We start from the raw sequence: 18,751 nt of genomic DNA on the forward strand, positions 1-18,751 counted from the left end.
TTCGTCTTTTCTCGATGTGCGGCGGCCGGTGACCTCTGTGCTTCTTCTACGACCTGAAACGGTGTTGTTAATGGCTTCCTCATAAATCCTATTCATTGGCTCCATCATGATGTGTATTCAAAGCTTCCTTTCGATCTTAGAGGCGGTGTCAGGATCTGTATAAATAGAGGTGGGATTCCTCCTCTTGAACACATCTCCTTTTCCTATATCTTACATCTCATAAATATTCTGAAATGGCTAATTCCAGAGCTCTTTTCTCCGACCTCAAATCCGGCAAGTGCTCTTTTAAACTATGTTGCATGGTGAATCTTTATTTTTCTTTATTATTTATTATTTGATGACAAGGCAAACATTTCTATTCTTCTTTATTATTTCAATCATCAAGCAGATTTTCAAAAGCTCTCTTTTTTCGTTTATGTCTCTTTGCAGAAGGACTATGAAGAGTTAGCTGCAACTGTGATGACCATAGTTGACTGCGTTGTGAATAAGACTTGGGTTTTTTTCTTCTCTTTCTTTTATTTTTCCATTTCCTTACATATCCAGTTTTTGTTAGTTGACTGAGAGTTTATTGTATCCATGTATGTAGGAGAAGATAGAGTCGTCTACTGATGTTCTGAAAGGGATATTAAGACCTGTTGTGGTAGGAGTGGAAGAAATTTCATGGCCTCCAAGAGATCCTGAAGCTATCAATGAAATGGAAAAGGCGTGTACACATATGTTCACTTTCCTTTGACAAAGACATGTTCAACATCTTGTATACAAAGCAACTGATGATATAAATGTATTAACAGGAAATGATACAACGGGAAAAAGAAGGGCAATTAGACGAAGGGTTTCTTTCAGAAGTTAGTGCTCAGCTACGGCAGGTAAAGTGTTATGATTGTTGTTTTCACGTGTAAGACAGTGATTTTTATTTCAAAAGGTCTCTCCTTTAATAGAGTATCAATGTATTTTTTTATGATAGTATGAGAGGCTGAAGGTTGTTTTCAGGCAAAAGAAGATAAAGACAAACCAAGGCTTGCGGCTAAGCTTAAGAAAGTTCTACAACTCTATGCTGCTACGGTCCTCTCCAAGCGTAGCTACGCAAAGAGAGGTGCATGTGCTCAAGTCACTCGCTCACTCTAAGCTTCCATTATCCACAAACATAATCTCATCACGTTTGCATCCGATCACAGGGAACGAAGTTGTAAAGGCAAAGCATTTTCTGGAAACTCTTATCAAAGGTCTCTTTATGCAACTTTATTTTCCATGTAGTCAGTCGACGCAAAAAAGTTCACATTTGGTTTATTATGTCTTTCCAGCTCCTGAGGAACAATGGAACAAGTTTTTTCTTAGAAGGTTAACACTCAGGAAAGGTGAAGTAACGACTGATGAGCTTTCTGCTGTTATAAAGAAACGAATTGAGCGCACGCTGATTCGAACTCACTACAAGAAAACACGGACAATACCGACGGAAAAACCGACCGAAAAAAATCGGTCAGGATTTTCCAACGGAATTCCGACGAAAACTTGTCGGAAATCTATTTCGGCAAATTCGTCGGAACTGCGTCGGAAAATACTGACAGAATACTTTCGTCGGTATTTGGTCATACGATCCCGACAGAAAACCGACAAAAAACTGACAAAAATATGACCGTTCCAAAAAATTGACACATACCGACGAAATACCGACGCAGTACCGACAATTTTGGAATTCGGTCAGAATTCCGTCGGTATATTCCGACGGAATACCGACGGATTGAACAGCCGTTTCACTTCCCGATGGAATACCGACGAATTTGCAGCCGTTGCACTTCCCGACGAAATACCGACGAATTATGTAGCCGTTAGTATCCGTTTAAATTACCGACGGAACACCGACGGGTTTTGTACGTTAATTTAGCCGTTATTATTCCCGACGGAATACCGACGAATATTTTCCGTCGGGAAGTTTTCCAGATTCATTATAAATACGACCTCTCCTTCATTCATTCAAATCATAACAAAACAATATAAATTATGGGTACTCCTTATAATTTCCGTTCTTGGTTAGATCAACCTCATATGGATCCAAATACAAATTTACTTACGAAGGAATACGCACGTGGTATTCAAGAATTCATGGGGGTGGTTCAAAGTCAACCGGAAGCAAGAACAAGTAAGTATTTATTATGTCCATGTTCTACTTGTAAGAATAATATCCGTGTCAAAAAAATGGAAGTATGGAGTCATTTATATTTGAAAGGATTTACACGTGGTTATAAGATTTGGTATCTTCATGGAGAAAGATTTGAGTATGGTAGTAGTAGCGAACCTCAAACTGCCGATAGGTTAGATGAACCAACCACAAATGTAGATTTTGGGGTAGGGACTGTTCAGATGGTATATGATGCATATGGAGAAAATTTACCGTCGGGTGAAGAGGAAGGAGATAGACAAGAACAACCCAATTTAGAAAATTTCCCATGTGAAGAGGAAGGAGAACGAGAACAACCCAATCTAGAAGCGAGAAGATTTTTTGAAATGTTAGATGCAGCTAAGCAGCCATTGTATCAAGGATGTAAAGATGGGCATTCACCTTTATCATCCGCAAGTCGATTGATGGCGCTAAAGACTGACTATAATTTGGCTGAAGAATGTGTGGATGCGATTGCAGATTTTGTTAGAGATGTTCTACCTGAAGATAATCTTGCACCTGGCTCATATTATGAGGTACAAAAATTGGTCGCTGGTCTTGGCTTACCATATCAGGTGATAGATGTATGCATCGATAACTGCATGATTTACTGGAGAGCAGATGAGAACAGGGAGAATTGTAAATTCTGTCGGAAACCTCGTTATCAGGATACGAGTGGAAGAGTTCCGGTGCCATACAAACGAATGTGGTATTTGCCGTTGACTGAAAGATTAAAGAGGTTATATCAGTCTGAACGAACAGCAGAACCAATGAGATGGCATGCAGAGCACTTAACAAATGGTGAGATAACACATCCTTCCGATGCAGAGGCGTGGAAGCATTTTCAATCAACATATCCAGAATTTGCATCTGAGGTAAGAAATGTGTATCTTGCATTATGCACAGATGGTTTCAGCCCATTTGGAAAGCATGGAAGACAATATTCATTGTGGCCGGTAATCTTGACACCTTACAACTTACCACCACATTTGTGTATGCGACGAGAGTTTTTGTTCCTCTCAATTCTCGTTCCCGGGCCAGATCATCCTAAGAGATCACTGGATGTGTTTCTTCAGCCATTGATATATGAGCTGCAATTATTATGGGAGCACGGTGTTCATACATACGATGTTTCGCGGAAAGAGAATTTTCAGATGCGAGCAGTACTTATGTGGACAATAAGTGATTTTCCAGCATATGGTATGTTATCTGGATGGACCACGCATGGGAGGCTATCATGTCCTTATTGCCAAGACAACACAGATGCTTTCCAACTAAAAAATGGTCGGAAAACGTGTTGGTTTGACTGTCACAGGAGATTTCTACCACACGATCATCCATATCGTAAGAGTAAGACATTGTTTACAAAGAACAAGAGGGTGTTTGACAGTCCACCTGAAGAAGTAAGTGGCAAAAAGTTGAAGGAACAATTAAGAGATTTTGGTGCAGATAGAACGCCAGACGTGGGTGGAAATGGACATGAACCGATTTATGGTGTAGGGGAAAATCATAATTGGCATAAGAAAAGTATCTTCTGGGATTTGCCCTATTGGGAGACTCATTTGTTGCGGCACTGTTTAGATGTCATGCATATTGAGAAGAACTTTTTCGACAATTTGATGAACACCATCCTTGATGTCCAAGGCAAGACGAAGGATAACTTGAAGTCAAGACTGGATTTGGTTGATATTTGTGCTCGTCCCGAACTTCATGTTGATGAGCACGGTAAAGGTCCTATTCCCATATATCGACTGGATGCAACTGCAAAAGAAGAGTTTTTTGATTGGATAACACACAGTGTTAAATTTCCAGACGGTTATGCATCAAGTTTGCGTACTTGTGTTGACAAAAGTGAAGGGAAGTTTACTGGCTTGAAGAGCCATGATTGTCATGTAATGATGCAGCGCCTCCTTCCTTTTGCGTTTTCCGCACTATTGCCACGAAATGTCCACGAAGCAATCGCAGGTACTTTAAAATTTAACATAGTTAAATTAATTGTCATATTATTTTTAATGCTTATATATATATATATGCTTATGGAATTTGTTTTCTTCGTGTATGTAGGGATAAGTGCTTTCTTCCGTGATTTATGCTCGAGATCACTCACATCAGATGGTATTCGCAATTTGGAAGTTAAAATACCGGTGATCCTTTGCAACCTCGAGAAGATATTTCTTCCATCATTTTTTTATGTTATGGAGCATCTTGCTATTCATCTTGCGAGAGAAGCAGCACTCGGTGGTCCCGTGCAGTACAGGTGGATGTATTTGTACGAACGGTTTATGTTTCATCTGAAGAAGAAGGTCAAGAATTTAAGCAAGGTGGAGGGATCAATAGTGTCTCAGTGCATCAATGAGGAAACCTCAAACTTTGCTGAATACTACTTTCCATCAGAAATTCGAACAAAAAGTCGAAGACCTGCACGGCATGATGATAGAGGTGAAAGGGCAACTTATTATGTTTATGTGCCAAACATGTTTACACAAATTGGACGACATAGTGGAAAGTCAACGGACCGGATACTTACAGTGGCTGAGCATGCTCATTTGCACACATATTTGCTTACAAACTGCGAAGACATTCTTGAATATGAGAGGTACATAGATTTAAAACTATGAATTATTTGCAATATTTTTGACACATATCTAACATTTTGTGTTTTTTACAGTATTTACTTGGCAGAGATGCGCTTAAAGTACCCGGATGCGACCGAAGAACAACTCGAACAACTCAAGCAAAACAACTTTGCAACATGGCTTTCTGATTATGTAAGTGTCTACTCAGTAATTAGTGGTAACTAATCATTTTACTTATTATCTTTTAATGAAAGAAAACATTTTTTTTTGTTTTTATAGGTAAGCCATTGTTTAGCTACTGGGCACCCACCTAAAGATTGGTTACGTGAGATAGTTTGTGGTCCAAAGTTTGTTGCGAAGTCATATCCGAGATATTGCACTCGAGGATATGCATTCAGAGTTCTTAAGGAAAATACTGTAAGGAGAACAGTTGATTGTGGGGTTTCTTCGTCATCCGGAGACGATGTGTACTACGGTAACGTACGCGAGATTTTGGAAATTCAGTACCCGGGAATGATTGGCATGAGATGTATTGTCTTCAACTGTGAGTGGTACGACAACGTTGTTGGTCGCGGAGTAAGCACTGACGCATTCGGTGTTACATCTGTACATTCGCGACGACGACTGGATTTTTACGATCCATTCATTCTTGCTTCACAAGCTGACCAGGTATGTATGTTGAAATATATTTTCCATCGGAAGTAATCATATATAATTACTTTGACTTATATAATTTATAATTTTTCAGGTTTGCTATATTCGTTATCCGCGGATTAGGCAAAGGAACGATCCTTGGATCGTTGTCATGTCAATAAATCCCAGAAGCCGAGTACAAGGAGTATTTGATCCACTACAACAACAATTAACCGAAGAGGACGGCGAGATTGGAGAGTTTGACGAAGACGATTCAGATTCATCATGTTCATCATCAGATAATTCCTCAGATGCAGAGTAGATACTCTTTTATGAATGTATATGCAAATTACTTTTAAACATTGTAGATTTCTTCTAAAAACAAATTATGGGTTTGAAACGTTGTATACTTTAAAATTAAAAAAATAAATTAGATTTGTTGATTTCAAAATCTAACGGTTTTGATTGATTGATTATATACGGTTTTGATTGAATGGTTATATATATGTCATGTTCAAAGTTTTAAAACTGTGAGAATACAATGGTGAGATTTGTAAAACAAAAATCAAACTGAAACTCGAAATTGATAATGTCCGTCGGTATTCCGTCGGTATTTACCGACGCATTTCCGACGAACCCTTAGAATTTGAGGGTTTTGTCGGAAATGCGTCGGTAAATACCGACGGAATCCCGACGAACCCCTCAAATTCTAGGGATTCGTCGGTATTCTGTCGGTAAATACCGACGGAATACCGACAAAACCTCAAATTCTAAGGGTTCGTCGGAAATGCGTCGGTAAATATCGACGGAATACCGACGGACATTATCCATTTAGAGTTTCGGTTTCTTACAGGTATGTTTTTTTTACAGTTGTATTAAATATCATATATAACATCAGACAACAAATCTACCCATTGTATTCTCACAGTTTTAAAACTTTGAACATGACATATATATAATCATTCAATCAAAACCGTTCGAACAACATCATACACTTTTAAGTTGGCTTGTGCCAGTTCTCAGAAGTTGTAACACTCAAATAAATTTATAACATTTTTTGAGAATGTTTTATGATTATATAACATAATATATCGGTTTTTGAAAGTCGTATAACAAATATAAATAATTTCGACACCCTGTGTAAACTCTAAACCGTAATCCGTCGGTATCTCGTCGGAATATTCCGACAAATAACTGACGGAATTAACTATACCGACGAAGAACAGACGGAAATGGTCGTCGTATTTAGAAAATTACCCAGGTGAAGCTGTACCGCGCAAAATTTCAGCGAACCGCCAATATTAAAAAACCGACGGATTTCCGACGGGTATATTAAATACCGACGGAAAAAACCCGTCGGTAATCCGTCAGTTTGTTAAATGAATACATAAGAGAAAATCTCTTCTTTTTCCTCATTTCTTCCCCTTTTTCTCTCTCTCTCCCCCCAACCCCTCCTCCTCCCTCGCGATTTCCGGCGATTCCCTCCTCCTCCCTCGCGATTTCCGGCTAAATCCCCCAAATTCGACCTCCTCTTTCACCCAGTCATGTAAGATTTTCAATTCCTTTAACTTTGCTCATGGGATTTTAAAGGTTACAATGTTAGTTTTAGGGTTTATGTGATTTTGAGATTGATTAGGGATTTGGAAGTTAGTTTAGGGCCGGGATTGAAGTTTTGATTTAGGATTTGTGTGATTGAAGTTATAGATTTTGAAGTTATTGAAGTTATAAAGTTTTTTTTTTAATAAAATGTTTTTAATTATATAAAAATCGTTTTTATTTATAAAAAATCAGCATATGGTATAAAAAATATTTTTTTTCATTATAAAAATTCGTTAAATAAATTATAAAACACATTTTAATTATTATAAAAATATTTTAATTATAAAACGTTTCTAATTAATAAAAAAGCTTACTAATGTTCTTTTTTGTAGGGATGAACCACCTCCTCTTATACTTAGACGTCGTTCTCGCCGGAGTACTTCTTCAGTGACTCAGAGTACTCAGAGTACGTCACCCGCTAGTAGCCCAGTTGCAGCTACCACTCCTCCAGCAGCCCCCACCCCTCTAGCAGCCTGCACCCCCCCTTCTGTAGCTTCCGGCCCTTCTCAAAGTTCAAGAGGAGGAGGATTGCCTACTACGATGACTGTTGCGGAGTTAGTTAGGCAACCTGGCCGAGAATCGCTTCAGCGCCTTGATCCAAATTATCTTATTGTCCCAAACACCACTTGGTAAGTATTTGTTTTAAAAGGTTCTTTCATTTTATATTCATCTTTTACATTTAATTGTGTTTGGTTTTATTTCGTAGGTTTGATTTGTCTGGCAATGGTATCACCAACAGCCTTCTTAGGATGGAGTACACGATGCTAAAGCGTGGTTATCCAACTTTCTATGACATGCCTGACGAAGATCAAGAACTTTGGTTTCGGCAATTTGCGGTATACGTTGTCAATTTTTAATATTATAAAAAAAAATTCTACAATTGTAACTTTCTAAAAAAAAATTTGTATTTATTTTGCAGCAAGAGTTCACTTGGGAATCAGGGATTACAGAACAAGTGAAAATTGTTTTCCGCCGCAAAGCAGCTTCGCACTACACCAAGCGGATCAATGAGTGGAAGCAAAAATTCGATGTTGGCGAGGTCCCGAAGCACATCAACCCAGACGTTTGGCGGGATTTGTGTGCTCATTGGACGAAAGATGAGACAAAGTCTTTGTCGACAATCAACTCGCAAAATCGGTGTAGCGGGCGTGGCGGGAAAGGGATGTTTGTCCACAACTTAGGGGCAACAAGTTTACAGACCCGAGCACTTCAGCTAGTAAGTTTCTAATCTGATTTTCTTATTCATTTTTAAATATGTGATACTAAATATATTGTTTTTAGATGAAGGAAAACGGTGGAGTTCCCGTAGATGATTTTACCCTGATGAAGAACGCCTATACCAACAAGAAGACTGGGGAGATTCAGGATGGACTTATTAAGGGCGTAATCCAGGTCGTGGAAAATCGAAAAGTGGATCTCCTCGCGACTCAAGCTTCTATGTGTGAAGAAGGCGATTCTGCATCTTCCAACTCCTTAACCGTAGAGCAACTCAACAACCTTGTTCTCGAGGTACATTCTAATTTCTTTTTGCTAAGTATGTGTGATATGTGTGTGTGCGTGCGTATGTGTGTGATATGTATTTGTTATTTCTCATTCAGGCTGTTCCAAAGAAAAAGGCCGTTATGTTGGATTGGCTCGTTCGACCGGAGGGGCTTCTTCTTCTTCTTCAGCTCACTATCCACTCGTTGATGAGCTTATGGAGCAGATTAAGACCAAGGATACGGAGATTGAATTCCTGAAGCAGGACAATGCTGAAATCCGGGTTGAGCTGCAGCAAAACCGAACGACTATGGAGGAAAACAATGTTCTCACCCAGACCTTGTTGCAGAAGTTTAGGACCCGATTCGGTGAAGACTTTTAGTTGTTTTTTAATTTTCAAAAACTTTTTATTACTTTTTATAACTTTAATGTATAATAATGTTGAATTTATATATGTATAATGTTTTTAAATTCTAAATTATCAATTTTTTCCTGAAATTAAATTAAGAATTATAAAATTGTTTTTTTAATTAAAAAAGGAATACCGACGGATAGAGTTATCCGTCGGAATGTCTACATTTTTCCGACGAATAAGATCCATCGGTATTTTCATGATATTCCGACGGAATAAAGTCGTCGGTTTTATTTTCAGTTACCGACGGACTGTTTTCGTCGGTATGTTCTGAAATTCCGACGGATTCTCTTCGTCGGTATTCTCTATAAATACCGACGGATACGCATCGTCGGAAATTTTAGATAAAAACCGACGGAATGCGTTCGTCGGTATTTGCCGACGAAATATGTTCGTCGGTATTTACCGACAAATTTCCGACGAATATCAGTATACCGACGAGATGATACCGACGGACATTTGTCGTCGGTATTCCATCGGTATGCGGCTTTCCCGACGAGATTATGACGGATTTGTCCATCGGTATCGCGCAGTTTTCTTGTAGTGACTGTAAGTAACATAAACTTTGTTTTATGTAATGTCTCTCTACACATATAATAAAAAAACACAACAATGTGAAAGAAAGTCTAATACGCGAATCGGGTTTAATTTGGGTTTAAACCAGATGATAATACAATTGTTTGATCCGGTTTTTAAAATTCCTCACACTTAACCATTGTAATGTTGATGGCCCTACCAGGAAGGAGGTTCATACCAGCAGCGAATCTTGATCGAGTATGTCAAAGGGATCAAGTTCAGAGCAAATGAAATTATAAAATTACTTCAGGGTTAAATTAATTCCAAATTTATATAAAAAAACAATTCATTACATTCATAATGAACTTTTTGTTATGTTGAGTCTGCTTTTGACGATTCAAACTAGCACATTTTACGTAAATAGTAGTGAACTCGATAGGTTTTTATTTTCATAAAAAGACGATCATTATGAAACAAATGAAAAAGACAAAAAAAAACAATAATTATGGATCAACTTAACCCACTCGAAAAACAAAGTCAAACCAACAGACTATTCAAAATTTAGAATTAAATTAAATATAATATACAATGCAAGTATTACATATATTTTATATAAGTTTGAAAAATTCAGGTATATAATCCATGTGTTACGAAATTTGTTATTAGGAAATAAAAATAGTCTAGACAATTCAATTTTTTTGTTAAAACACTTCGATAAAACATATTAGAGAATTTATGTTCATAAAAATAACTATTCTTTGACAATAATTCTTCTATGTCATTTTCTTTATCATATATATATATATATATATATATATATATATATTGTAATGTGCACATTTATATAATAATAAATAATGATTACTATATATTATAAAACTAAACATTTGAAACTAAAATAAATATTAAAAATATAATGCTATTTATTGTCGTTATAATTCAAAACAAAAATATTTATTATTATGATCTCATAATTTTTTCATTATTTGTTTTTTATAATATTTTTTATTTATAATAATTTTTAAATACTTTATAAATTAATATAAAATAATTTTTATTATAACTTTCCGCCCGTAGGGCGGACCGGCCCTAATTAAGCTATATACAACTACTGTATATGGTTTGAATTTTTTTTTTTGGAAGTTAAAAGAGAATTATAATAAGTTTTATTAACTTATCTAAACTTTTAGATAAACCCAACTCATTTGTAACTGGATACATCCCTTAGGTTACACTTTAAATGTTATTTTTTAGGCTCTTGCAAATCTCTAACGCTTGTTGAGTAAATGAGTAGTTCACTTGGGCTTATCAACATTTTGGTCACGTATCAAACACAGCCAATCACCAGTCGGAAGAAGAGCGGAAAATCGGCCAATTCATACATCAACAATGACCGCGGTCCCGATCAGTATACACACTGAGTACCTGTACAAATTCATACATGAACACATGAGTAATTCAAATTTCATATACAAACAATCACATTAAGGCTTATACATACTTTGACCGTGAATTTTTTTGTTAAATGTTAGTTGACTGTTAACTAAAGATGATGTAGCGATGACATGACTTAAATCGGGTGAAAATCAAAACGGCGTCGTTTTAGTCTTTTAATTTTGAAAAAAATATATAATGGATTATGCTTGTGGGAGAGTTGAACCCATGTTGGATGAGTAAAACCACATAAGCAGAACCACTACGCCAAAAAAGAACTAGTGAAAGTTGTATCTATGGTTTCATTCGTAATGTATATTTTGCTTTGCTGTTTCATCTTCGCCTTCTCTTCTTTCCATATCTGTATAAATCTAATTACATAAAACCTATCCTCCTCGACCAGTTACAGAAACGATTAAGCTCATCCTTATAAAAGTTATCATTTTTTTAATGTGACGAGATTAAGCAATCAATACCCAATTCAAAACCAAATCAAATATAATTATGGTTTAGGAGACAAATCTGAAATAACTTTAGTCATGATGACGGTGTAAACCTATCCTCCTCGACCATGAGAAGAAGATATCTAGATTATTAAGAAAAAACGAGAGAAAGAAATTGAATGAAATAAACAGAGAAACAAGAGGAAGAAGATCCTTTTCAAAAAAAAAAAAAGAGGAAGAAGATTGAAATATTAGAATAACAGATGATTATAGATATAAAAAGACTACGAGAGTATATATAAATTAACTTATGTGGCCCAGTGGTTTGTCTTTCGGATGAGTTTCAAATAGAACCCAGGTTCAATTGCCATGTATGCAAAAGAGAAAGTTTTTTTTTTCTAAATGAAGAGAGCAAAACGACGTCGTTTAGGGAAGACGATTTTTAAGAAAAATATATTATATTAACACATCATTATATCATAATTCTACGTAAGCATCCGTTACATTTACCTAAACCACTGCAACTTTTTGACTAACATAATCATGGTCAAAGTATGTATTAGCCATAATATGATTGTTTATGTATGAAATTTGAATTAATCATGTGTTCGTGTATGAATTTGCACAGGTACTCAGTGTGCGTAATGATCGGAACCGCGGTCCTCTGTTCGTGTATGAATTAGCCAATTTTTCGAAGAAGAGCCCACCACGACAGGATAGTTTCACGGGATAAAACACGTGATTAAATCAAGACCGTTAGATCAGGTATCAATGGCTCTCCCCACATGTGGACCATGCAGATGATAGTAACGTTCTTGTCGTGATAACTAATAATGTAACTGCCATACGCCCTCTGCCACCGCCCTCTGCTATCATCTCAATTTATTAAAGGCACTTGTTTTTACTGTAAAGTGTAAACTCATTACAACTGTCACTCTGTTATATTTTCTTGGGTACAATTTTTTTTCCTCATATTTTGAAAATTAATTAAAACTCCAAATTTGCGGTTAATGTTTATTTTGACCCAGTAAAAAAGATTTTCTTATATTCCTAGCTATAACAAACGTAATTCAGATGCAAATCTTTATAACAATACATTTATATGTCAGTTTTTGTTTTTTTTAGCAACATGTCAGTTTTAGTTAAAAAGTTTGGTTTAGTTCAATAATTTAGTGTTTTTTGGTTAAAAAGATGATTAATGATTCAACCACGCCTTAGCGATAGGTTAATACGTGGCATTTCAGCATCCCTAAAGGAGCTGAGTTCGAATCCGTTGCTAATCAGATTACTTTAACGAGATTACTTTAACGTGTGATCACGCGGATATCAAATCATGCTTCATGCCCATTTGAATATTCAGAAAGAAGAAATCTATCAGTGGATTCCACTTCAAGATAGTTTAGGCTTTAACCCATGTTAAATTTTTTAAAAAAATATTAATAAGTATGTTGCCACCATTAGTTACAATCAAGGGTTCGAAAAATCGCTAATGTGATAAAAAAAATTATTAATATTATATGTTTAAAAAATAGACATAGTGTCAATGAAGATTGTCTTTTCTTCAAAATATTACACTCAAGGGTAATTTCCAAGTTTCTATTAACACAATGGGCCACATTTAGCTACCAAGACACTTTTTTCTAACTACTTATCTTCTTCCTAAACAAATTAGTCACTTCGTAACTAACCAGCTGACTAACCAAACTATTATATTAGCGAGAATTAACCTCCACCACACATCTCTCTTTCCACTCAACGGTCCAAATTAAATCAAACACTTTTGACAAAACTTATCTCTGTTTCATTTCCTGACCATTGGATTTGCTTTTGTACTTTAACCTTTAACGATTCAGATTTACTCAGCCACATTCATCATCTCCTTTTTGTCGTCTTATTTCTTCTGAAAATTGTAATGGACATTCCTCATCGTTTCCTTTCTTCACCGGCGTCTCCCCCACTATTTTCGCTGGAGTGGGTCAATTGTTATACCCTAGAATAAGATTCAAAATCCTCTCTTTCTATTGATCTCTCTAAGCAAAGTGAGTGATTTTTTTTTTTTGGGTCTACAATGAATCTACTCCACATCAATCATCAATAACATAGCTTTCTGTGTCGGATCCAACCCCCCACCTTTTAACCGCAGTTAAGAAACCCTTCGCCGGCTTCTCAAATTATCACCATATTCCTCCACTACTCTCCATCCTTCTGATGCTTCCGCAGTTGATATGGTAAGAACTATCTCTTTTCCCATTGTAAGTTTCCTTGAAAGTCTGATTCTTTTCTACAAAATGTCAGTCTTAGCAATCAAATCGTATTCCATATAGTCAAAGCTTACAACTTTGAACCAATCATTGTTCTAACTTTGAACCAATCGTTCTTCATCAACCTTTAGAAAAAGCTGTAAGCCTTATAAAGATGAGATTTTGTTATTGTCGCTAAGGTGGAAAGGAAGTTAGAAGTTTGGATACTCTTGAGATTTTTCAAATTGGTCTGTAAAAATATGTGTATTATAGAGATTTTTTGTTTTGTTTTCGTGGATTGGTAGAGAAGTTGTTGACATGCGTATGAACAAAGATTGATATTGTTCCCTTTGTTATTTCCATTTAGTTAATTCCACAGGAACATGAAGAAGCGAAGATTCATATCTCCCTATGGCATGTTGATGGGGAATATTGAGAATCATCCAAGTCTACATATCGGCTCATGTAGACAACCCGCCAAGTGTTACTGATCAATGTGTACATCAAAACCATTGTACATGTGTACACATAATTTTAATATATTACCTTTTTCAGTGCACATTGTTGTTCGATTCAGAAACAATTACAAGTGGACACTTCATGGTCAATTTTTTGTTTTTGTGGTGTTCCAACAAAATGTCATTTAGCTTCTCCTTTTTAAAAACTTTTAATTGCATAGGAAGTTCAAAGTTTGAGATGACTCGTTTTAAAATGATTGTTACTTCACATGGATCATGACATTAGTGAATTATTGGACTGACTATAGTTAACGGTTTCTTAACAATCTAAACGAGACTCTTTTGTAAATTTTCTACAACAACGTTCAGTAGGATATCCACGTGTACATTTGCCAACATGTGTATATTCTTCCTCATAGTGTCCATGTGTAAATCTATAGGTATCCACATGACTTTAGTTCACATGTACGCTTTCTAAACAGTTGACACATGCATTATTGAGTTCTGACTTGTCTTCGAACATATGTTGAATAACATAAAACTCATTTCACATGTATATTCTTGATTCTTAGCATTAAAATTGATAATAATAGTATATTACATCATTGGGGTTTATGGGAAAACACAAACTAAACGTTAGGCACAAATGTTTGATAATCAGGTCCACCATGATTATCAATAAGAACCATATATCATGGGAATTTCAAAGCTTGAGATGCCTTGTTTTAAAATGATTGTTACATTCATAGGGATTATAGCATTAGTGAATTCTTCTACCATACATAGTTAACAGTTTCTTAACCATCTAAACAAGACTCATTTGTAAAGTTTCTACAAAAACGTTTAGTAGGATGTCCATGTGTACATTTGCCTCATAGTGTACATGTCTACATTTTTCCTCATAGTGTACATGTGTACATCTATAGGTATTCACATGACTTTGGTTCACATGTACGCTTTCTAAACAGAACACTGATGCATTTTTGAATTCGAACTTGTCTTCGAACGTATGTTGAATAACACCAAAACTCATTTCACTTGTATATTCTTGATTCTTAGCACTCAAATTGATTATAATCATATACTACATCATCAGGACTATGGGAAAACACAAACTAAACGTTAGGCACAATTGTTTGCTGAAAACTCAGGTCCACCATTATTATCAATAAGAACCATATTAGAAAAGTAACAGAAGATTAAAAAAACTAAATAAATACATATTAACTCCACATGAACATGTAGAAGAGAAGATTTCTTTCTCCCTATGGCCTGTTGATGGGGAATATTGAGAATCATCCGAGTCTATAGACCGGCTCTTGTAGACAACCTACCAAGTGTTGCTGATCAATGTGTACATCAAAACCATTGTACATGTGTACACGTAATTTTAATACATTACCTTTTTCAGTGTACATTGTTGTTCGCTTCCGAAATAGTTACAAGCAGACATTTCATGGTCAATTTTCTGTTTTTGTGGTGTTTTAACAAAATGTCATTTAGCTTCTTTTTTTAACTTTTCATTGCTTGGGAAATTCAAAGGTTGAGATGACTCGTTTCAAAATGATTGCTACATTCACAGGGATCATGACATTAGTGAATTCTTGGACCGGCTATAGTTAACGGTTTCTTAACCATCTAAACAGGTCTCCTTTGTAAATTTTCTACAAGAACGTTTGGTATGATGTCCATGTGTACATTTGCCTCATAGTGTACACATGTACATTTTGTACTCATAGTGTCCATATGTACATCTATAGGTATCCACATGACTTTAGCTCACATATACGTTTTCTACATCATTGGGACTATGGAAAAACGCAAACTAAACGTTAAACACAATTGTTTGCTGAAAACTCAAGTCCATCATTATTATCAATAAGAACCATATTAGGAAAGTATTAGATTCAAGCAAAATCCTGAAGATTAAAAGACTAAATAAATACATATTAATATATTTAAGAACAAAATGATTATTTCCAATAAGCTGCATCTGACTTCTGAATTAAAACAACAAGAAACTAAAAGAAAACAACAAGAAATTAAAAAAAAAAATCAAAACTTCTCAAAGTGACCTTCTCAGTTATTCAAAGAGTGTTAGTATTTTGAAATACGAGCTTAGAGAATAAACAGTCAAGGACTCTTTAGCATAGGACAATATTGCAAAAACACAATAAAAAACTAGAAAGACAATGTTGTTAACATACATATGAGGATACTGTCCAGATAATAGTTGCAGCTCCTGGTTTGTAATCCTAGGCCAATAACATGGAAGCATCTGGGTCTTGCCGCGACTTTCTGGCACAATTGTTTATTGAAAACTCAGGTACATAATTTTTTTTAAAAAGTTAATTGCATTCTCCATTGTAGATCCACCAACATAACAACAACAACTAAAACCTCACCGTCTGCTTTCTCTTTCCCCGCCGACTCCACCTCGTCGACATCTTTCTTTTTGTTTTCCACAGAATCGTCGTCGCTTCCTCTTAGACTTCTCACTTTCTCTTTCTCCCCTCGGCAAAAGTTCCCAAAAGTAAAAAAAAAAAAATCTACACATCCGATAATTATCAAAGCAAGGTTTATCTCTTGTCGGGCCTACCACATATTTTTAATTTTCAAAATCCAACCAAAATCACAACAGTCTAACTAAATAGTAATTTATGGTTACGTTTTATTTAAGGGTAATTTAAGTTTTTTCATTCATAAACTGTCAAGTAGCAGAAAGTGATTTGTGTTATAAAAACTCATAGACTGCCTTTTGGCGTAAAAAACTTTTGAAGTGTGTATCTGTATATATATATATAGGTGTCCTTTCTGCGGTGGAACGCCACATAGGTCTACGTCTACTTTTATTTGTATATACCTAACTAAGAAATTATCAAATTATTAAATGGCGACGCTTCAAGCCTTCAAACGCAATTTAGCATTATTTTCTAAACAAAAAACAAAATAAACGAATTTTTGTTGCTCACTCTATAAATAGATAGCATGAGCTGCAAGAACCACATCACAAACAATCTTTCCAATGGCAAAATTCAATCATGTTCTATCCCTCAAGCTATCTCTCACCCTTCTTAGTCTTCTCATTGTAGCTGCCACGACCAATGGTTTAGATACTCCTTCGTCCAAAACCTGGCGTCCCTGGCCCTTCAAGAAACTCAACAAACCGGTGGTTTTAATGATTTCTAGCGATGGTTTCCGGTTCGGTTACCAGTTTAAAACCGACACACCAAACATCGACCTTCTCATATCCGAAGGAACCGAAGCCAAACTCGGTTTAATCCCGGTTTTCCCCACCATGACATTCCCAAACCATTACGCGATCGCAACTGGACTCTACCCTGCTTACCACGGTATCATCATGAACAAGTTCACTGATCCGATATCCGGAGAAGTGTTCAACAAAGGCCTAGACCCGAAATGGTGGTTAGGTGAGCCGTTGTGGGTAACCGCAACAAACCAAGGTCGCAAGGCTCTGGCTTACTTTTGGCCAGGCTCTGAGGTTCCCAAAGATTCTTGGACTTGCCCTAAAGGGTTGTGTCCACATTTCAACCTTTCGGTTCCATTCGAAGAAAGGGTCGATACGATCTTGAACCAATTCGATCTCCCTGAGGAAGACATCCCTGACTTGATGATGCTGTACTTCAATGAGCCTGACGGAGCGGGACACAGCTATGGTCCTGATGATCCTAGGGTTACAAAGGCGGTTGCGACGATCGATAAAATGATCGGTAGGATCATCCAGGGGCTGAAGAATAGGGAGATCTTCGACGAGGTTCATGTGATCTTGCTTGGTGATCACGGAATGGTTACTAACTGTGACCTAAAAACAATTTACATTGAAGATTTAGCAGATTGGGTCAAGATCCCTGCGGATTGGATCAATGCTTATAGCCCCGTGCTAGCGATGAACCCACGCTGGGGGGAAGATGTGAAGAATCCAGGAGAGAAGAACGCAGAGCTCGTGGCTAAGATGAACGAAGCCTTGAGCTCAGGGAAGGTAGAGAACGGAGAGTTTTTGAAGGTTTACTTGAAGGAGAAGTTGCCGAAAAGGCTGCATTATTCCGATAGTTCTAGGATTCCGCCGATCATAGGAATGGTCGGAGAAGGTCTCGTGGTTAGACAGAACAGAACAGGCGTTCACGAGTGTTACGGAGATCATGGATACGACAACGCATACTTCTCCATGAGATCTATCTTTATGGGACATGGTCCTAGGTTTAGGAAAGGGAAGAAAGTGCCATCGTTCGAGAATGTTCAAATCTACAATGTTGTTGCTGAGATTCTTGGACTCCGACCAGCTTCGAACAATGGTTCTTCTTTGTTCACTAGAAACATTCTCTCGCCCTTTGGCGAAACAGTGGAGGTTGAGTGAAGCTTCAAAGCCCTTTGCTCATGAGCATGAATAATAATTAGCTGATGATTATGTTTTTCTATTGGTTAATTAATCTACGTTTCCCAGCGTCTTATCTTTTTTTCTTTCTGTATTGCATGTGGAAGCGAGTAATAAATGAATAAATGTTTTCAAAACTGAACCCTATGCTGATAAATTAGCCAATGAATATATCGTAGCCATTACCTAATGTGTTCCTACTCCCTCCATTTCTATTTAAATATCGTTCTGGTGGAAAATTTTCGTTTTAAAATAATTGTCGTTTTATAATTTCAATGTAACAATTATTAATAAGATTTTTCTGTTTATTTTTTATTGGTTGAAATATGTTTAGGTGTATGGATAATGATATTTTTATTTTGAAAATGTGCAAAATTAAACGTTTTCTTAATCCGTGTGCATAAGTCTAAAAC

The 18,751-nt window shown here is 36.3% G+C and overlaps 3 protein-coding genes across 3 annotated transcripts; all 3 read left to right on the plus strand.

The window, feature by feature from the left end:
• Positions 1 to 233: 233 nt before the first annotated feature.
• Positions 234 to 1,125, plus strand: LOC106398305. Its single transcript, XM_048743587.1, has 5 exons — positions 234 to 302; positions 430 to 495; positions 587 to 703; positions 792 to 866; positions 991 to 1,125. Exons 1-5 carry the CDS (start codon positions 234 to 236, stop codon positions 1,123 to 1,125), a joined length of 462 nt encoding a protein of 153 aa, XP_048599544.1.
• A 285-nt stretch (positions 1,126 to 1,410) lies between these two features.
• Positions 1,411 to 5,815, plus strand: LOC106357526. The gene is made up of 5 exons (XM_013797191.3): positions 1,411 to 4,120; positions 4,220 to 4,751; positions 4,824 to 4,923; positions 5,011 to 5,400; positions 5,480 to 5,815. Exons 1-5 carry the CDS (start codon positions 1,999 to 2,001, stop codon positions 5,684 to 5,686), a joined length of 3,351 nt encoding a protein of 1,116 aa, XP_013652645.3. The 5' UTR covers positions 1,411 to 1,998; the 3' UTR covers positions 5,687 to 5,815.
• An 11,052-nt stretch (positions 5,816 to 16,867) lies between these two features.
• LOC106402187 (venom phosphodiesterase 2) lies at positions 16,868 to 18,480 on the plus strand. Its single transcript, XM_013842871.3, has one exon. It carries the CDS (start codon positions 16,971 to 16,973, stop codon positions 18,318 to 18,320), a length of 1,350 nt encoding a protein of 449 aa, XP_013698325.1. The 5' UTR covers positions 16,868 to 16,970; the 3' UTR covers positions 18,321 to 18,480.
• Positions 18,481 to 18,751: the final 271 nt, after the last annotated feature.

The sequence above is a fragment of the Brassica napus genome, chromosome C1, assembly GCF_020379485.1.
Source record: "Brassica napus cultivar Da-Ae chromosome C1, Da-Ae, whole genome shotgun sequence".
In the NCBI taxonomy this organism is placed as follows: Eukaryota; Viridiplantae; Streptophyta; class Magnoliopsida; order Brassicales; family Brassicaceae; genus Brassica; species Brassica napus.